Here is a 17,215-nt window from a genome sequence, read left to right as displayed (position 1 = left end):
ACATTTTTCTGGATAAAAAATATTTTCATCAATTAAATCTCACTGATGACTCAACTAAACCTTGCAGCCCTAGTATAAATATAGTAATAACTTTCAGGAAAGTTGGAGAATTATTATAAACTGGATCTCAGATCAAAACTACTCTACAACAATGTAGTGTGAAGATGTAATGCATGACATATGAGGGGTTTTCAAGTGGCAACGTTTTGAACTGATGCAATTTTTTCTTTACGCTGTTTATCCCACACAAAAGCCTCGATCCAGCTAAAGAGATCTGTGCACAAAGTCAGGGCTCCTCACAGGTATGGCTTTCTAGATAAAGAACCAAAGAGCTGACCATCCCAAAGTGGTTGCGTCTTCTTTCCACACTGCACTGTTGTCAGTGGGCATGACTAGAACTGGATTCAGACAACAGTCTTTGGACAGTTTTTATCCTTGCAGTGGCCTATTTTGCATCTGTTTTGATAAATTCCCACTGAAGTACCATTGTAAAGAGTACAGGATTGAGCCATACATACATTCATTTATCCATGAGTTATGAATATTTTCAAATTCACAGAGTGTTCTTTATCTTTTATCAATGTTACATTTTGAAAATCATACCAAACAACAGGAATAGTCAAAGAAACCTAAGATTTCATTCTAAGACTTCATCCTAAGACTTCAGTTCACTGAAAAACCTCACAAAAAGGGTTTATTGTGGTGTTGGGCTTGCCAAACCATTCACATTCTGCTGGCGAATGCAGTTGTTGTGTTGTCATTGCGGCTGCTTCTTTGCTGGAATATGAAGCTCGGTTTTGCAGCTAGGTTGTTGCATCCTCATTTCAGAACTTCTTTCTGGAGAACAGTCTGTAATTCAACAGAACACATGGTGAAAAGTGGTATATACATATTCTTATTAATACTATTCTTAATCATTTCTCAGAGAGAAGAAAAAAATTCTTTGGAGGTGTGATTCTAAGCATGTTAACACAGCAAAGCTCACAGTTCAAGGGGATTTAGGCTCCCAAGCAAACTTGCATAACACTGCAGTCTGCCCCTGCCTTCCTCACTACCCCTTCCTTCTTCACACATGCCCTGATTGTATAGTCCAGTGGTTTCCAAACTGGTGGGTCATGATTTCTGTTGCTGCAGAAATCGGCAGCAACACGATTGGGACGATTGTGCTGCTGCCAGGGAGGGAAGGGTTGTTAACACTTACCTGGGGGTCACTTAGGTTCTCTGGAGGGTCTGGGGAGCCTGCCTTCAGTCCTCTACATGCCTCCAATCTGCTATTAAAAAGAACACACTTCTGGTTTTGTGACAAAAACAGAAAGTGGTTTTTTCTTTTTTCTTTTTAACAGCCGTTTGGACCTGCCCAAAGGGCTGCAGATGGGGGTCACAGGCTCCCCAGACCCTCCAGAGCCTTAGCGACTGCCAGGTAAGTGTAAAGAACCCTTCCCTCCCGATCGTGTTGCTGCCCCCTCCCTGCCCTTGCAAATATTTACAGGGTTATCAAAGTCCAAGCAGGACTTTGGGAACTACTGGTATAGCCACAAGATGCATCAATGGCCACTAGCAGGGTGGCTTTTAAAGGGGATTAGACAAATTCATGGAGGATGGGTCTATGGCAGTGATTCCCAAACATTTTCAACTGGCAGCTCCCTTGATCTATTGGGCCATTGCCCCCGGCTCCCCATTAGGGTTACAATCCTATACATTGTATAGGCAGCAGGTTTTTTGCAAGGATTCTGCAGCAAGGATTCTGTGGCTAAGATTCCCTTGGCTAGTTTCCATGGCTCCCTGGGAAGTCACAGCTCACAGTTTGGAAACCACTGGTCTACGGCTATTAGCCATGATAGCTAAATGGAAACTCCATATTCAGGAGTGGTATATACCTGTTGCTGGGAAGCAACAATGGGAGGAAGTTATTGTCCGCACAACTTCTTACGGACATTCCAGAAGCATCCTACATCTCACCTCTGTGGAAAGAAGGATGCTGGCTAGATGGCCTTTGGGCCAATCCAGTAGGGCTCTTCTTATCTTCTCACTGATATGGAAATCCTATGCAGGTGACAGAACAGCATGCACAGGGTGAAGCCACCATTCGTTATCACATCTTATCCTACCCCAGTTAGGGGTATATTGCTGAGATGGCATGCAACCCCATGAGGACCAGATGGAGATATTACATCCAGGAGCCACACGGTGTCTGCAGCACCGGGGGAAGGGCGTTGCAAGCTGGGACACACTGTCCTATGGGATGATAGTAATCCCACCATGCTCAGCAACATACAAAGCTGGCTTTGACTGTACCAAATTGTCCTGAAGTGCCCCCTTCCAGAGCAGACTGAATGTAACACCAATGAATACTCTTACCTACGACATATGATTTTGCTGGGCATTTTGCTGCTGCTGCTGAATTAGCAATTGTTGCTGTTGCCGGCGTCGTGCTGTCCTCAGTTTTTCGAAGCGAGCCTCCATCTCTTCCAGTACCTTGGGGGTGTAGCGCACCACCAGTTTGACACTATCTTTAGCAGCCTTCAGAAGCTCCACAGCCTTTTCATGGTGTTCTCCTTCCACACTCTGAATACAAAAAGCAACAATAATGGTTAAAAACAAGTACCAAGAAGCTTCCGAGCCCCTGAGGTTAGGGACTTGGATTTGAGACTCTGCTGATCTTTCTTCACCTTTAACTGCTCCAACTTGCAGTCAAGGAAGGGTGGGAAGGCAAAAGGACAGAAAATAACATCAAGGCAGAAAACAGCATTCTCTTGAAAATTATTAAGAGCCCAACGCTATCCAACTTTCCAGTGTAGATGCAGCCATACAATGACAGAGGTCTCCTCAAGGGTTGGGTCACCTCCCTTACAAGGACAGGCTACAGTGTTTGGGGCTCTTCAGTCTAGAAAAAAGATGTCTGAGGGGGGACAAGATTGAGACATACAAAATTATGCAGGGGATGGATAGAGTAGATAGAGAGATGCTCTTTTCCCTCTCGCATAACACCAGAACCAACCACTAAAATTGAGTGATGGGAGAGTTAGGACAGACAAAAGAAAATATTTCTTTACCCAGCATGTAATTAATCTATGGAACTCCTTGCCACAGGATGAGATGATGGTGTCTGGCCTACAACAAAAGTTCCCTTACCGTGAGGAGGTCTCAATGACTGCCCAGCCCAGTGCAGGATGAGGCACATGTCTCAGTGGCTGTATCGGCACTGGAAAGTTGGATAAGATTGGTCCCAAGTTATATATCGAATTTTGCTTCAGTTGACTTTCAACCCAGCGTATTGATCACTTGCTTTGAGAATACAGGTGGGACCTCAGTAACCAAAGATCTGGTATCAGCGAATTTGAATCACCTTAAATGCCTTTTAACAAGAAGGCACCAGAATCTAATTTCCTACCTTTGTGCAGTTAAACCGCACTAGTTGTAAGGTTCTTGGGGTTAAAAATTGCTTAAGCCCACTTCTGGGTTTCTCGCTTCTCCGCTGTTGATCCAGAATGCATGGTATAGAACAGGGGTGCCCAAACCCCGCCCTGGGGCCACTTGCAGTCCTTGAGGACTCCCAATGCGGCCCTCAAGGAGACCCTAGTCTCCAATGAGCCTCTGGCCCTTCAGAAATTTGTTGGAGCCCGCACTGGTCTGACGCAATTGCTCTCAGCAGTTTGACCTCTCGCTCCCTCCACTGCTTGCTGTTTCACATCTGTGATGCAACAGCGGCAGCAAAGGAAAGGCCAGCCTTGCTTTGTGCAAGGACTTTTATAGGTCTTGAGCTCTTGCAAGACCTTCATTCATTCATATAAGTTCATCTTTAATATATTCATTTATAAGAACATAAGAACAGCCCCACTGGATCAGGCCATAGGCCCATCTAGTCCAGCTTCCTGTATCTCACAGCGGCCTACCAAATGCCCCAGGGAGCACACCAGATAACAAGAGACCTCATTCTGGTGCCCTCCCTTGCATCTGGCATTCTGACATAGCCCATTTCTAAAATCAGGAGGTTGTACATGCACATCATGGCTTGTAACCCGTAATGGATTTTTCCTCCAGAAACTTGTCCAATCCCCTTTTAAAGGCGTCCAGGCCAGACGCCATCACCACATCCTGTGGCAAGGAGTTCCACAGACCAACCACACGCTGAGTAAAGAAATATTTTCTTTTGTCTGTTCTAACTCTCCCAACACTCAATTTTAGTGGATGTTCCCTGGTTCTGGTGTTATGTGAGAGCGTAAAGAGCATCTCTCTATCCACTCTGTCCATCCCCCACATAATTCTGTAATGTAAATTTATTCAAATTTTAAATGTAAATTAATTCTTTTTTCCCCCAACACAGTGTCAGAGGGACGATGTGGTCCTCCTGCCAAAAACTTTGGACACCCTTGGTATGGAGGCTATACCGCATGTAGCCTCTAGATGAGGTGAATAATGGAATCTAATGGAATGAAATTATTCAATGGAGGCACAAGAAATCTGGGAGTAGGTCTTTTAAAGCTATTTTTAAATTCAGGAAGCTTGCAGTTGGCATGTTTTAACTACACAAAGGTAGGAAATTGGATTTTGGTGCTTTTTTCTTGTTAAAAGGCATTTTTAAAGGTGGACCCCCATATCCATGGATTTTGGTATCTGTGGGGGTTTCTGGAACAAAACCTCCACTGATACTGAGGTCCCAACTGTATTATTAAAAGGAACATTTATATACCACTTTTCTGCAGGAGTAGTTCACAAAGTGGTTTACAAAGCTGGCAGTTTCTCCGCTTAGCAAATGAATGGAAACAAACAGAAATTGTTTGTTTAACAATTTAACAATTCTAGAAATTGTTAAATTTTCCTATCAAGCATTTTTGGAAGTGAAGAGGGAACAGGAACCGTAACTTCCTTACAAGATGGTCAGAATTCTAAAGAGACATCCATGCCTCTTTCTTTACTTGAGACAAATGGGAAGAGAAGGGTTACTGAGGTAACACTTTGTCAGGTACTAGCCTGGAATTACATTGGGCATTTCATGGAAGGATGATGACGACAAAAACAACAACATTTCTATACAGCCTTTCTTACTGGTTTTCACAATGTATCTTAAAGACTCAGCCCAATCCTATCCAACTTTCCAGCACCGGTGCAACCACAATGCAGCCCCATACCCATGTTCCCATTCCTCAAGGAGGCCTCTGTGACTGCATCCCCTAACACAGGTGGCAGTGCATACCCCATAGACACAGCAGCACTGGCACTGGAAAACTGGATAGGATTGGGCCCCCAAGGTCGTTTGCATGGGCAGGCTATAAAACTCTGAGTTTTTACAATAATTGTTCTGCAAGCATTTCGGAGACCATTTCATTTCCAGATGAAATTCTTCGTGGAATGGTCAATGGAAAGGCTGGGTCTGCCTTCTGAGCTTCCAGGATGGGGTGAAACCCAAACACACCACAACTGAGATGAAATTAACCAGAATTTAGTGATAATCTGTAATGCCAACCCTGCCTTATTTGACAAACTATGTTTAAAATAAATTATGCTTCCATGCGACATCTAAATTGACTGCTAGAATCTGCAAAACACTTTCACAAAAATTGTATCAGTTAAGGGTTTCTGTACAAGACCACAACCATAAGGATAAGCAAAGTTCATGAAAGCAGAAATCAGTCCGATGTGTTCACATACCACTCCGTTCACAGAAAGCAGCTGGTCACCCCGTTTGAGTCCTCCATGCCTTTCAGCTACTCCGCCAGGAATTATGCGAGAAATATAAATAGGAGAATTTTGTTCTTTTCCTCCCATCACATTGAAACCAAGGCCTTCCTCTGTCTTGGGCAACTCCACCACTCGAGGGTGCGAATGGCCTTCACTCGCTGCAAATGCAGCAACTGTCGCCTGGGGAAAAAAACGCAGTTGTTTAGCAGTACGATGAGCACAACTGAAAGCACTGTTGCGGGTTTTCTTAGACACATTCACACCAAATGGAATTTTGAATTTCTTACATAAAAAAGAGAGAGAGAAAGAGAGAGCATCATCTTTTTGAATAAAGAGCATTGATGCAGATAATGCTTTAAAGCAGGGGTGTCCAAAGTTTTTGGCTGGAGGGCCACATCATCTCTCTGACACTGTGTCGGGGGCTGGGGGGGAATTAATTTACATTTAAAATTTGAATAAATTTGCATAAGTTTACATAAATGAATATATTAAAGATGAACTTATATGAATGAATGAAGGTCTTGTGATAGCTCAAGGCCTATAAAAGGCCTTGCACAAAGCAAGGCTGACCTTTCCTTTGCTGCCTCTGCTGCATCACAGACATGAAACAGCAAGCAGTGGAGGGAGCCCTCATCCCACAGCTCACACGAGAGGTCAAACAGTCGCCTTTACGCTGAGGGCAGTTGCGTGGACCAGTGCGGGCTCCAACAAAACTACAGAGGGCCAGAGGCTCATTGGAGACTGGGGGCTGCCTGAGGGCCGCATTGAGAGGCCTCGAGGGCTGCATGTGGCCCCAGGGCCGGGGTTTGGGCACCCCTGCTTTAAAGGATGTGCCTGAGGCAAACCTGCCCAGTTATGTGTTGGCAGAGATGCTTTTAGAATTGGGGTATATCAGTTATCCTAAGATCCAAGTCTGATATGCACTCGAAAGCTCACACGGATGTCTTGCATCCGTGGGTGCCTTTTGCATTAATGCAATCCATTCACCCAAAGGAATGTAAGCAGATCAGCTCCTTGCAGTAAAATCCACTGAGAAGCCTTTCTGGATAAGAGAACTCCATGTGCACATTGGAGCTTCTGTTCCTATAAGCAATCTTTAGAAGAGAGTAAAATTTAGCCATTTTTATATTCTCTAGGAAGTCTACCCTCTACTGAAATTTCTAAAGGGAGGCGCTTACTGACTGCTATGAAAACAAAAATGCAAAAGTTGCCAGATGACAAATGTAAAGTTTGCTTCCAAATGTCTTTACATTTTATTTTCAAAGAAATATTTTAATTTTTGTTAGCATTTGACAATCCAAAGCTCTGCAGGGCTTTAAGGCAGACATGGAACTCCATGTTTAGCAGGGCCATGCATGAGATTTAACACTGAAAAATCTGTACACCAAAGGCTCTATATGGGCAATGGAGCCACTGGATTGGGGAAGAGGACTTTCAATGAGGACTTACTCTAGGATTGCATTGTTTTAAACATAAGTGGAAGCATACCTTGTTGATTTTAAAATAGCATAGCAGGTTTTAGAGCTATGCTATTAGAGCTATGCTATTTAGTCTATTAGAGCATTATACATTTTTGTGTTAATGATTTGCTAAATTATAGGGCACAATCCAGCAAATACTTTCTGGGACCTTGGTTTCACAGGGAAAGATTACAGTATTTTCTTAAGTTTTCCCATTTACACAAATGTGCTTAGAAATGGCTTCACTTCAGCTGAATCATGGCCACAGGTCCTAAAGTTCCTATAGCTAGGGTTGATAGTTAATGGACAGAACTGGTAATAATATAATATCTTGGTTACATTTGCAAAATTTGTTAACATGCAAAATTTGTCATCATGCACAAATTAAGTGCCAGACATAAATGCAGAAGAAAAATGCAATGCAGGCAGCCCAGAAATAACCAGGAATTATTGTGATATTGAAACATTGCTTTATGATTCTGCTGTTCTATATGAATAAGAAATGAGAATGGCAAACATCTTGACACTTTTTCACTTCTATCTATACCACTTGATAATTTTTCTTTTTGTCCATATATAAAACAAGCTAGATATCACCTTGTTAATAGTTATAAACTTTAACTAGCTAGTGTTCACCTGGGGTCAAAGGTCAAGCCATTTCAGAATAACGGCAATATTCAAGTAGATAATAAAATGCAAGCATCGACTCGAGCCTGATTCAGATGCAACATCAAACCACGGTTTACTCTTAAAAGCAAGAGCAGGTGCAAATCTCTGGTGCATGCACTCCTTCCTCCCCCCCTCTGTAAATGAGAAATTTCCGCTTACCATTCTGAGAATAATCTGTAGTTTGCGCAAACTAAAGTCTTCTGTATTTGGAAAAGATAGAAAACTGCAGTTTGTTGCAAACTACAAGAGGAAGCTTCACCTCTCGAGGCAGTGCTAGAGCCTGTCTGCTCATTATGCTCAAACCAGAACTGCACCTTAGAGTTATATTTATAGCATAGTACAGTGGTTCCCAAACTGTAACATGGCGCCTGAGAGTGCCACAGAGAACTCACAGGGGCTCCGTGGATGTCCCCCTGTGAGATCTGGAGTGATCTAAAATGGCAGCACCTGGGAGAACCGGGAAGAAGAGGCTACGGCAAAGGAAGGGTGCCGTGACCTTGGTAAGTTTGGAAACCACTGGCATGTGGCATAATTGTAAAGCACTGGGTGACTGAGGGTCTATTTTTGGGAAACCCCTTTAATTTAACAGCACACTATTTTAATGGCTTTAGTAATCATCTTTAAAACAATCATTTCCTAAATCGAAACAGAGCTTATCTCTATTTAAAAACAACAAGATTATTTCAGCGGCTCTAAGCTTGGAAAGAAGATAAGCGCCAAATGCTATGATCTGCAAAGAACAATGTTCTTGAGTTGTACAGATATGATTTTTAGAAGTCTGTACAGCTTTTCTAGTTTCCTTCTTCCTGTACTTTACTCCTGCCTTATCCAGGCAGAGGAAATGTATTCAATCTTTATGAACAGTAAAAGAACAAGTTATTCCATGATGAAATACTAACTTTAATACAAACATGTATTTCTGTATAAAGCAAAGTCCATTTCAGATTTAGGTTGAAAGGGGATTTTTTTCTTTCCTGACGCAAGGAGCTTACACAGATTTGTAAGGAACTGTGATTAAACTTCATCAGTTGAGGACTTGTTTTGCAGAAATTTTGGGCACCCATCACTGCTGTTTTTTGTTAATGAAATGAGTGCTCAGGACCTCTGAAAACTGAACCCTTTGCGGCTTTTTTGTTAGGCCTGACCACATGTGATGGACAAGACACTAAAGAAGAATTTTAGCTATGGAAGTACTATGTCAATATACAACTCTATGCAATGAACTCGTTGATTTGGAAGGTGAATCCCTCCTCCCACCCCCACAAGTTCTGAACTCTATAAAGCATTCTCTTTTCTTAAGCTACAGAAGCAGCACAAAGGTTGAATTTGCCATTAGGATTGTTACCTGGTAAGTAGCACTGGTTCTAGACTCTGGGCTGCCACTGATGTCTAAATTTTCTTACAGTGTACACACGAATACCTGAAACATACATGCGCACAGTCAATTACATGGGCACTTCAGGAGTCTATATTTTAAAGTTGCAGACATCCTACCTTTGCAGTAGCCCTGGCACGGAATTCTGGGCAGCCATTAACATTTATGGTTTCATGCATATATTGATATACCTATAAAAAGAAAAAAATAATTACAGGAATTAAAAAAAAAATCAGGGTTTCTCCATGAGATCAAAACTATTTAGTAGAACTTCATGCCTGTTATGGTCACACCTTATACTACCTGGGAAATCTCTCATTGCACTATATAGTCCAAGGGTCTTTCTCTACAATTGGTTTAATAAAAGCGTTTCTGTTTCTCATCTAGTATGGGCAACCACATGTCAACACCCCAAGATGCCCCAATATTGTGAGAACACTGCCACTTTCCAGGCTCTCAAGCATCAATATTTTTTTTTTTTATACCTGGAAAAATGTAATGCTCCCCTAGATGGCACAATCATTACTGTTACTCTTGGCTATCAGATTAATGTAATCAGCAACAGGCAATTCTTTTTTCTCCTAGCATTCCATGCAAGCAATGTTCTGCAAAGTATTTTTTAGCCAATGGGTGTCATGCAGAGGTTCCCTTTCTTTGGGGCAAAGACTCCTTGTTCTAGAACAGGGGTGCCCAAACCCCGGCCCTGGGGCCAATTGTGGCCCTCGAGGCCTCTCAATGCGGCCCTCAGGGAGCCCCCAGTCTCCAATGAGCCTCTGGCCCTCTGGAGATTTGTTGGAGCCTGCAGTGGCCTGATGCAATTGCTCTCAGCGTGAGGGCAACTGTTTGACCTCTCATGTGAGCTGTGGGATGAGGGCTCCCTCAACTGCTTGCTGTTTCACATCTGTGATGCAGTAGCGGCAGCAAAGGAAAGGCTGGCCTTGCTTTGGGCAAGGCCTTTTACAGGCCTTGAGCTATTGCAAGACCTTAATTCATTCAGAGAAGTTCATCTTTAATATATTCATTTATGTAAACCTATGTAAATTTATTCAAATTTTAAATGTAAATTAATTCTTTTTTCCCCCGGCCCCCGACACAGTGTCAGAGAGCTGATGTGGCCCTCCTGCCAAAAACTTTGGACACCCCTGTTCTAGAACAAAGGAAAACTGGGTGCCACCCAGTGTGGTGTATGGCTAGAGCAGGGTTTCCCAAAGTGTGGGTTGTTTGGGTGCACCTGTCTTTTTCTTAGTGTTGATCTGGGAATCTTTCAAATGAAGACAGAATAAGATGCTTTGTCCTAAGAGGTTCCCAGACTCACTGCCCTCACCGAGACGCCCTCGGAACCCAGAAGTGAGAATGACGTGAAATGCATCATACTGCGATGTCACCACCACTCACTTCTGGGTTCAGAGGCCAAATGTGAGCCTCAAAACAGCAGTAAAAGGGTCAGGGAAAGCAGGCTTCCCCCAGCGCATGGTTTTTGTGCCCTTCAGCTCTGCCCACTTCAGCTCTACCACTTTAACTCTGACTTAGGACACTGAGCTTCCTGCTACTGTTTGAAGGCCCAAGCTGCAGTCTTCCTGCTGGGTGGGGGAGGTCCCGCAATGCCCCAGGTGAATGCACACTTTGGGAACCGCTGTTCTAAGTAATCAGTATTTGGTACTTTTGCTAACATCATGGCCATCTGTTCTTTTTCTATTGCATGCTGATGCCCTTGACCCTGGTTGTTGCATGAAAAATTAGAATTTCTGAAGCATAGGGGTGTGAGTTTTAGGTTAAGCAAATATATTCCAAACTGTTCTGTACATATTACCTGGCATCTACTCCCCTATCCCATTCTGGTATTGCAATATAGCTTCCTGAAGATGACAAGAATATCTGTGTGTGCGTTTTTCTAAGAAATCTCAGCTAAACAAGGAAGAAAACTCATTTTTTATTTTAACTTCTTTAACAAACCATTGTCTACTTTAAATTACTTGAATCATAATTTCTTTGATTTTAAATAACATAATTCAAGCATAATGGGCATTAAACACAAACAGGGAGGGAGGGCACCAAGATGCAGGCCTCTTGTTGTCTTGTGTGCTCCCTGGGGCATTTGGTGGGCCAACATGAGAAACAGAAAGCTGGACTAGATGGGCCTTTGGCCTGATTCAGCGGGGCTCTTCTTATGTTATGTTATTTAATGTTATGTATGTATGCATGCATATATTTATTTATTTATATCCTGCCTTTCTGTCCAATGAAGGACACTCAAGGCAGCTCACAGTTAAAAACATATAAAACATGAAATATACATATATATATAAAGACGTTAAAAACGTTACGTTAGATGCACTTGGTTTGGTATCCTGGTTTGAGGACAAATTATGCTTTGACACATTCAGATGAAACAACAACTATAAACTCACAACCCAATCCTATCTGACTTTCCGGCGTCGATGCAACTGCAGTGCAGACCTAAGGAAAAAAAATTCTCTTACTTTGAGGAGGCCTCTGCAATTGCTTCCCACAGGATGCAACGCACACCCATCAGTGCAAGCACAGCTGCATCAAGCTGGAAAGTTGGATAGGACTGGGCCCTAAGAGTTGAAGCTACTAATGTCCTTTTTTCTTTGGAAGAAAAGGAAGAAGTGTATAAGCATAAAGCTCCACTCAAAACGGATAGAGTGGGCAAGTGTACAGGAAATACCTACTGGTTTGTTTATTAAATTTGTTGTAGTCCTGTGGTTGTAATCAAATACTAAACCATCTCAAAACACCCTTAATCATTTCAGATCCAATTTAATGTACCATGACTTATTAGAGTAATAAATAATCAGGTTCTAATTGCTTTTGCTTGAATGTTTGCACCAAATGAAAAATGTCAATGTCTAAATAATATAAGAGGCTATCAATTAATTTTCAGAGCCTGCTATTATGCTGTGCTATTATTCACTGGTAACAAACACAAGGAGGATGTTAGTTTCACAGCATTAGGCAAGGAAACTTATCATCCCTCTGCATCAGTTCTAGAAGTTAGCACTGCCTTTTTTTCAAATATGTAGAGACCTCAGCCGTCCTGAATGTGGCTGTGCCAAGACTCAGATGATGATGAAACACATGTGGCTTGAAGCCCTCTGCAAAATGATGTTTGGGCAACTAATATAAAGTTTATAAAGCAATGGAAAAAAATCAATAAAATTATAACATAAAACAAAAATAAAAAATAAAATGGTGTGAGAGATATGAGCAGTGCCACATAATAAAGTCAAGCTCTGCTAACTTTTTTTTCAAGGTCTGGGAAAATAAAAAAGGTCTGTGTATGGCACAGAAAAAAACATAACTAGATGAGAGCCAGGTGAATCTCCCTGGGAAGAATATTCTGTAAATGGAATGCTGCAACTGAGAAGACCCACTCACTGGTCACCACCCATCTAATTTCAGAGGGCACAGGCACCTGGCTAAAGAAGATATGAGCTATAAAGTCCATTTTGACCTCCAGTGACAAAGTCCAATCAATTAGCAACCACAGACTGCGAGCCTCCTTAAAGTGCAACAGATTATCACTTGGCCAGGTGAATCAGAGCCAACAGAGCCTCCACCTTGTCATGGTTGAGCTTTGATTCTCATTCAGTCTGTCACCAATTCCGGGTATTGGTTTTCATAACACAAGGAAAGCCCTGCTGATCAGGCCAAAGACCCATCTAGTCCAGTTTCCTATATCTCACAGATGCCTCAGCGAGCACACAAGAGAAGAGACCTGCACCCTGTTGCCACTCCCTTGCAGCTGGCCTTCTGAGGTAGCCTATTTCTAAAACTAGGAAGTTGCACGTACCCGTCACAGCTTATAACCTGTGATGGTCTTTTCTTCTAGAAATCTGTCCATTTCCCTTTTAAAAACGTCTAGGCTAGATGCCATCACCACATCATGTGGCAAGGAGTTCCACAGACTAATTACATGCTGTTTTAACCATGAGTGACGGACTGAGTGGCCATCATCACTTTTGAGTGGTTAGTTCTTGAAGGGCTCTAGTAGCTGGCCAGGATTACTAAGTTCCCAGTCCTATCCAACTTTCCAGCACTGATGCATCCATGCCAGTGGGGCACGTGCTGCATCTTGTGGTGTGGGGGTAGTCACGGAGGCCTCTTCATGGTAACGGAACGTTTGATCCCTTACCTCAGCACTGCATTGTTGCTGCATCGGCTCAGGAAAGTTGGATAGGATAGGGCCCTTAAGTCCATCAGGTACGTCTGAGCTACAGTAGCCAGTCACTTTCTCTCAGCCTCACCTACCTCACAGGGTTGTTGTGAGGACAAAAGGAGGGGAGCAGCTGTGTACACCACCCTGAGCTCTTTGGAGGAAGGGCGGTATAAAAATATGAGTAAATAAATAAATAAATAAAATAAAGGAAATCGTGTTGTTGTCACCCACAGCACGTTACGCAGGATACAGAAATTGAACCACGTTGCTCCTAGATACGATAGACAACTGTGCATTAAAGTAAGGAGATGCAGAATTATTAGAGCTGTCAAAATTCGAATTGATTAATCACAGGACTTTTAATGAACTCTAATTAAGCAAAACAATTATCACAGACTATAATTTGCATAATAAAGCAATTTCAAAGACAAAATAAACAATCTGAAAAATAATAATAAAAATAAAATAACCGCACAGTTGGCTCCTTGATGTCAACCTGGAAACCTGCAAGTGGTGGAGACTAGGTTTTTATAAGCCATTTATAGAATATGCACAGGCATACTGGTATACTCTTAATGATTGCTACTGCAAAAAGTGATATACCTTTTTCAGTAAAAAGCATAATGGCTATACCAGGGGTGGGCAACCTTAAACACTCAAAAAGCCATTTGGACCTGTTTTCCAGAGAAAAGAAAACCTTGGGAGCCACAAAACCCTTTTGACATCTAAAATGAAGATAACACTGCATATATAGTTTTTTTTTTACCTTTATGCTCTTATAGGTCCCATTTTTATAATGTAGCCCCCTCTTGTAGCTTTTAGTTAGTTTTGTCATACATTCTTGTCTTGTGTTTTCAGACGCCTGGTCCTCTATGGCGGTTATGACATCGGCTTATCTTACATGGATACTAAAGAACTCCCCCCACCTTCCAGAGGCACCCTGCTGGAAGGAAAAAAGGACACAGACTCCAGAGGTGGGGAAGAGAAGAAGCCAGAGCTGGGGGGGAAGGTGGGGGGGGCAGCCACAGGCCAGCTTCTGCCCTGCCTGCCTGTCTTCCCTCACTCAGGCTGCAACCCTCTCCACACTATCCTGGGAGTAAGCCCCATTGACTACAATGGGACTTCTGAGCAGACAAGTTGGTTGGAGCTCTCAGGTTGCACTCCTCTCCACACTTTCCTGGGAGGAAGCCTGACTACTTGTGAGTAGACCTGCATAGGAGGGGGCTGAGGCTGCAGCCCTCCACACCTTCCTGGGAGGAAGCCCCACTGACTACAGCGGGGCTTACTTGTGAGTAGACCTGCACAGGAGGGGGCTGAGGCTACAGCCCTCCACACCTTCCTGGGAGTAGCCCAGGGACTACAGCGGGGCTTGCTCGCGAACAGACCTGCCGGGCGAGGGCTCCCACTCACCCGTCCTTGCGCTTGGCCTTGAGCAGGCTCCAAGGCTGCAGTTCCAGGCACCCTTTCCTGGGAGTAAGCCTCATCCGCTGTAATGGGGCCTACAACTGAGTAGACACGCACAGGAGCAGGCTCCAAGGCTGCCATCCCAGGCACCCTTTCCTGGGAGTAAGCTTCATCCGCTGTAATAGGGCTTACTACTGAGTAGACACACAGGATGTCTCCTCTGCTGTGGAAGAAAAGCCTCTCCTTGCACTGAGTGGGGACCTGCTCAGGGAAAGGCGGGCTGCAAGGGCTGGCAATGGCTGAGGAGGAGGGCGTTCTGCTGGAGAGTTGGGGAAGGGAAAAACAGGGAGCTTAAGCCTGCAGAGCGGGCAAAATTGAAAAGGGAAACCAATGCGGGGCAGGTGGGGGTGAAGGGAGAGGAGGGCAGTGAGCTCAGGGGGCGGAGGGAAGCAGCCTGCCCTCCCAGCACAGGTGCCTCCTGTCACCCCCTTTGCCACTTTCACCCGGACACGGAACCGCAGCAGACAGCTGATAGAACCGCATGCGGCTCTGGAACCTCGGATTGCCAACCCCTGGTCAATACATTGAATTTTAATAATTCTGTGATAATGAATGAAGCCTTTGCTCCTCCCCCACAAGCACCTGTAGCACTTCCCAAACTCCCAGAGAGTGTGAGAATTGCTGATGTTTGTGTGTAGGCGATCCCAGATTCAGTCCATGGCATCTCTGGCTAAAATATCTCAAATAGCAGGTCTGGGACAGGATTCCGCCTGAAACACTAAAGAGATTGTGACAGTTGGAGTGGACAGCTCTGAATGAGATGGACTAACGGCCTGATGCAGTGTAAGGCATGCTCATAATCTCAACGAATGACCAGAGAAACTGGTGAGAATCGCCTAGGACTTAATATGGACTTTTACTCAGGTATTTAAACTTGATTTGAATAAATACAAAAACTGGCCATTTTCTGCTGCTAGCGCTTTGGTATAATGCTCTTTCATTAATCTTTGTATGCTTGTTGTGTGCTTCCATCAGAACACCTGTTAGCCGCTTCCCTTGGGAAAAAAACACACATCCGCATCAAAACACCAGCTGTCAGAACAACTGGATGCCATGCAGTAAAACGATGTGTCATTTTGTCTCATGCAGCGGGGATGATGACTCATTAGCAATCCGAACCTTCAAGGAACTGAATCTCATTTAACTTGCCGTGGAGCTCTGGCACTTTTAATTACAGAACTTACGACAGGAATGTATGAAAAATGCAGAAGCCAGCTAATAAAACATTTCTTTCAGAAATCTGAAGAAAGGAAGGAGGTTGATTTCACCTTAGTGGGGAAAAAATGCAAAATTAGAATCTCTGTGTAATAAGATACTAACACAGAGACCGCAAATTTGGAATTATATACCCTCAAGACTTGTTGTTAAAGGTTATACTAAACAAAGGGTTTAATTCAAAATATCTGTTATGTGAAGTAAGTAGAGCCAACTACACACCAGAAATATTGTCCTGGTAGTATCTGTGATGAAAGAGTAGGGTGCAGAATGAGCTGCTGTAGAGGGTGATGGAAATGAACATAAGAGTTCCTCTGAATCAGGACAAAGGCCTATTTCATCCAGCTTCCTATATTACACAACAGCCCGCCAAATGGCTCAGGGAGTACACAAGACAACACCTGCATCCTGGTGCCACTCCCTTGTATCCGACATTCTGAGGTAGCGTACTTTTAAAATCAGGAGGCTTCACATACCCATCATGGCTTGTAACCTGTGATGGACCTTTCCTCTAGAAATCTGTCCAATCCCCTTTTAAAGGCAACCAAGCCAGGTGCCATCACCACATCCTGTGGCACGGAGTTCCACAGATTAATTACCCGCTGGGTAAAGAAGTATTTTCTTTGAATGATCTTTATATGGTGGTTTACATAAGCTGCAACTGTCATAACATGCAAGTAATGTGGTTCTTCTATTCTGTTGGGACAATTCCCGTGCTAGCTTCATGTACCACCAAGAACGTGCTCAGTTGACACAGAAACTGCCCTGCACTACAGAACCACCACTTGATCAGTTTATTATTAACAGTATTTATATACTGCTTTTCAACTAAAAGTTCACAATTGTGCTACTTTTTATAGCAGCAGAGTGAAGAAGCACCTCATGGCAATCATATCAAGTGTCATGTAACAAAGGTAATGCACAGCTAGGTCCCAAGAGTTCACTGGTTCTCTGAGTGAGGACCAATTAGCTTTAATTACTATTCATGTGGCTTTGATGTTTCAGTAAAAAAAAAAAAAAATACATTACTATACATGTGAATGATTCACATATCCACTTTCTCCCTGGAGAAATCGTTCCATGGCAAGATCCATATGAAATTCAGGGTACAACATCAAAGACAAGGATTTGGAAACTGCCACAATTTGAGACAGGCTGTGATTAGCATGTTGG

General features: G+C 43.3%; 1 protein-coding gene across 2 annotated transcripts in view; it reads right to left on the bottom strand.

The window, feature by feature from the left end:
* Positions 1–773: 773 nt before the first annotated feature.
* The window catches only part of LIN7A (lin-7 homolog A, crumbs cell polarity complex component), a 46,901-nt gene continuing 30,459 nt past the window's right edge, over positions 774–17,215 (bottom strand). For both annotated transcript variants that reach the window (XM_066633509.1, XM_066633510.1), the window contains exons 3-6: positions 9,303–9,374; positions 5,650–5,859; positions 2,359–2,565; positions 774–849 (exon numbers count right to left, since the gene is read on the bottom strand). In XM_066633509.1, coding sequence (XP_066489606.1) covers positions 2,359–2,565; positions 5,650–5,859; positions 9,303–9,374 — 489 coding nt within the window. In that variant the 3' untranslated portion in view covers positions 774–849. The remainder of the gene's footprint in view (positions 850–2,358; positions 2,566–5,649; positions 5,860–9,302; positions 9,375–17,215) is intronic.

Source organism: Tiliqua scincoides, chromosome 7 (assembly GCF_035046505.1).
Source record: "Tiliqua scincoides isolate rTilSci1 chromosome 7, rTilSci1.hap2, whole genome shotgun sequence".
In the NCBI taxonomy this organism is placed as follows: Eukaryota; Metazoa; Chordata; class Lepidosauria; order Squamata; family Scincidae; genus Tiliqua; species Tiliqua scincoides.
Note: the sequence above shows the minus strand (reverse complement) of the source record. Positions and strands in the feature narration are given on the sequence as shown.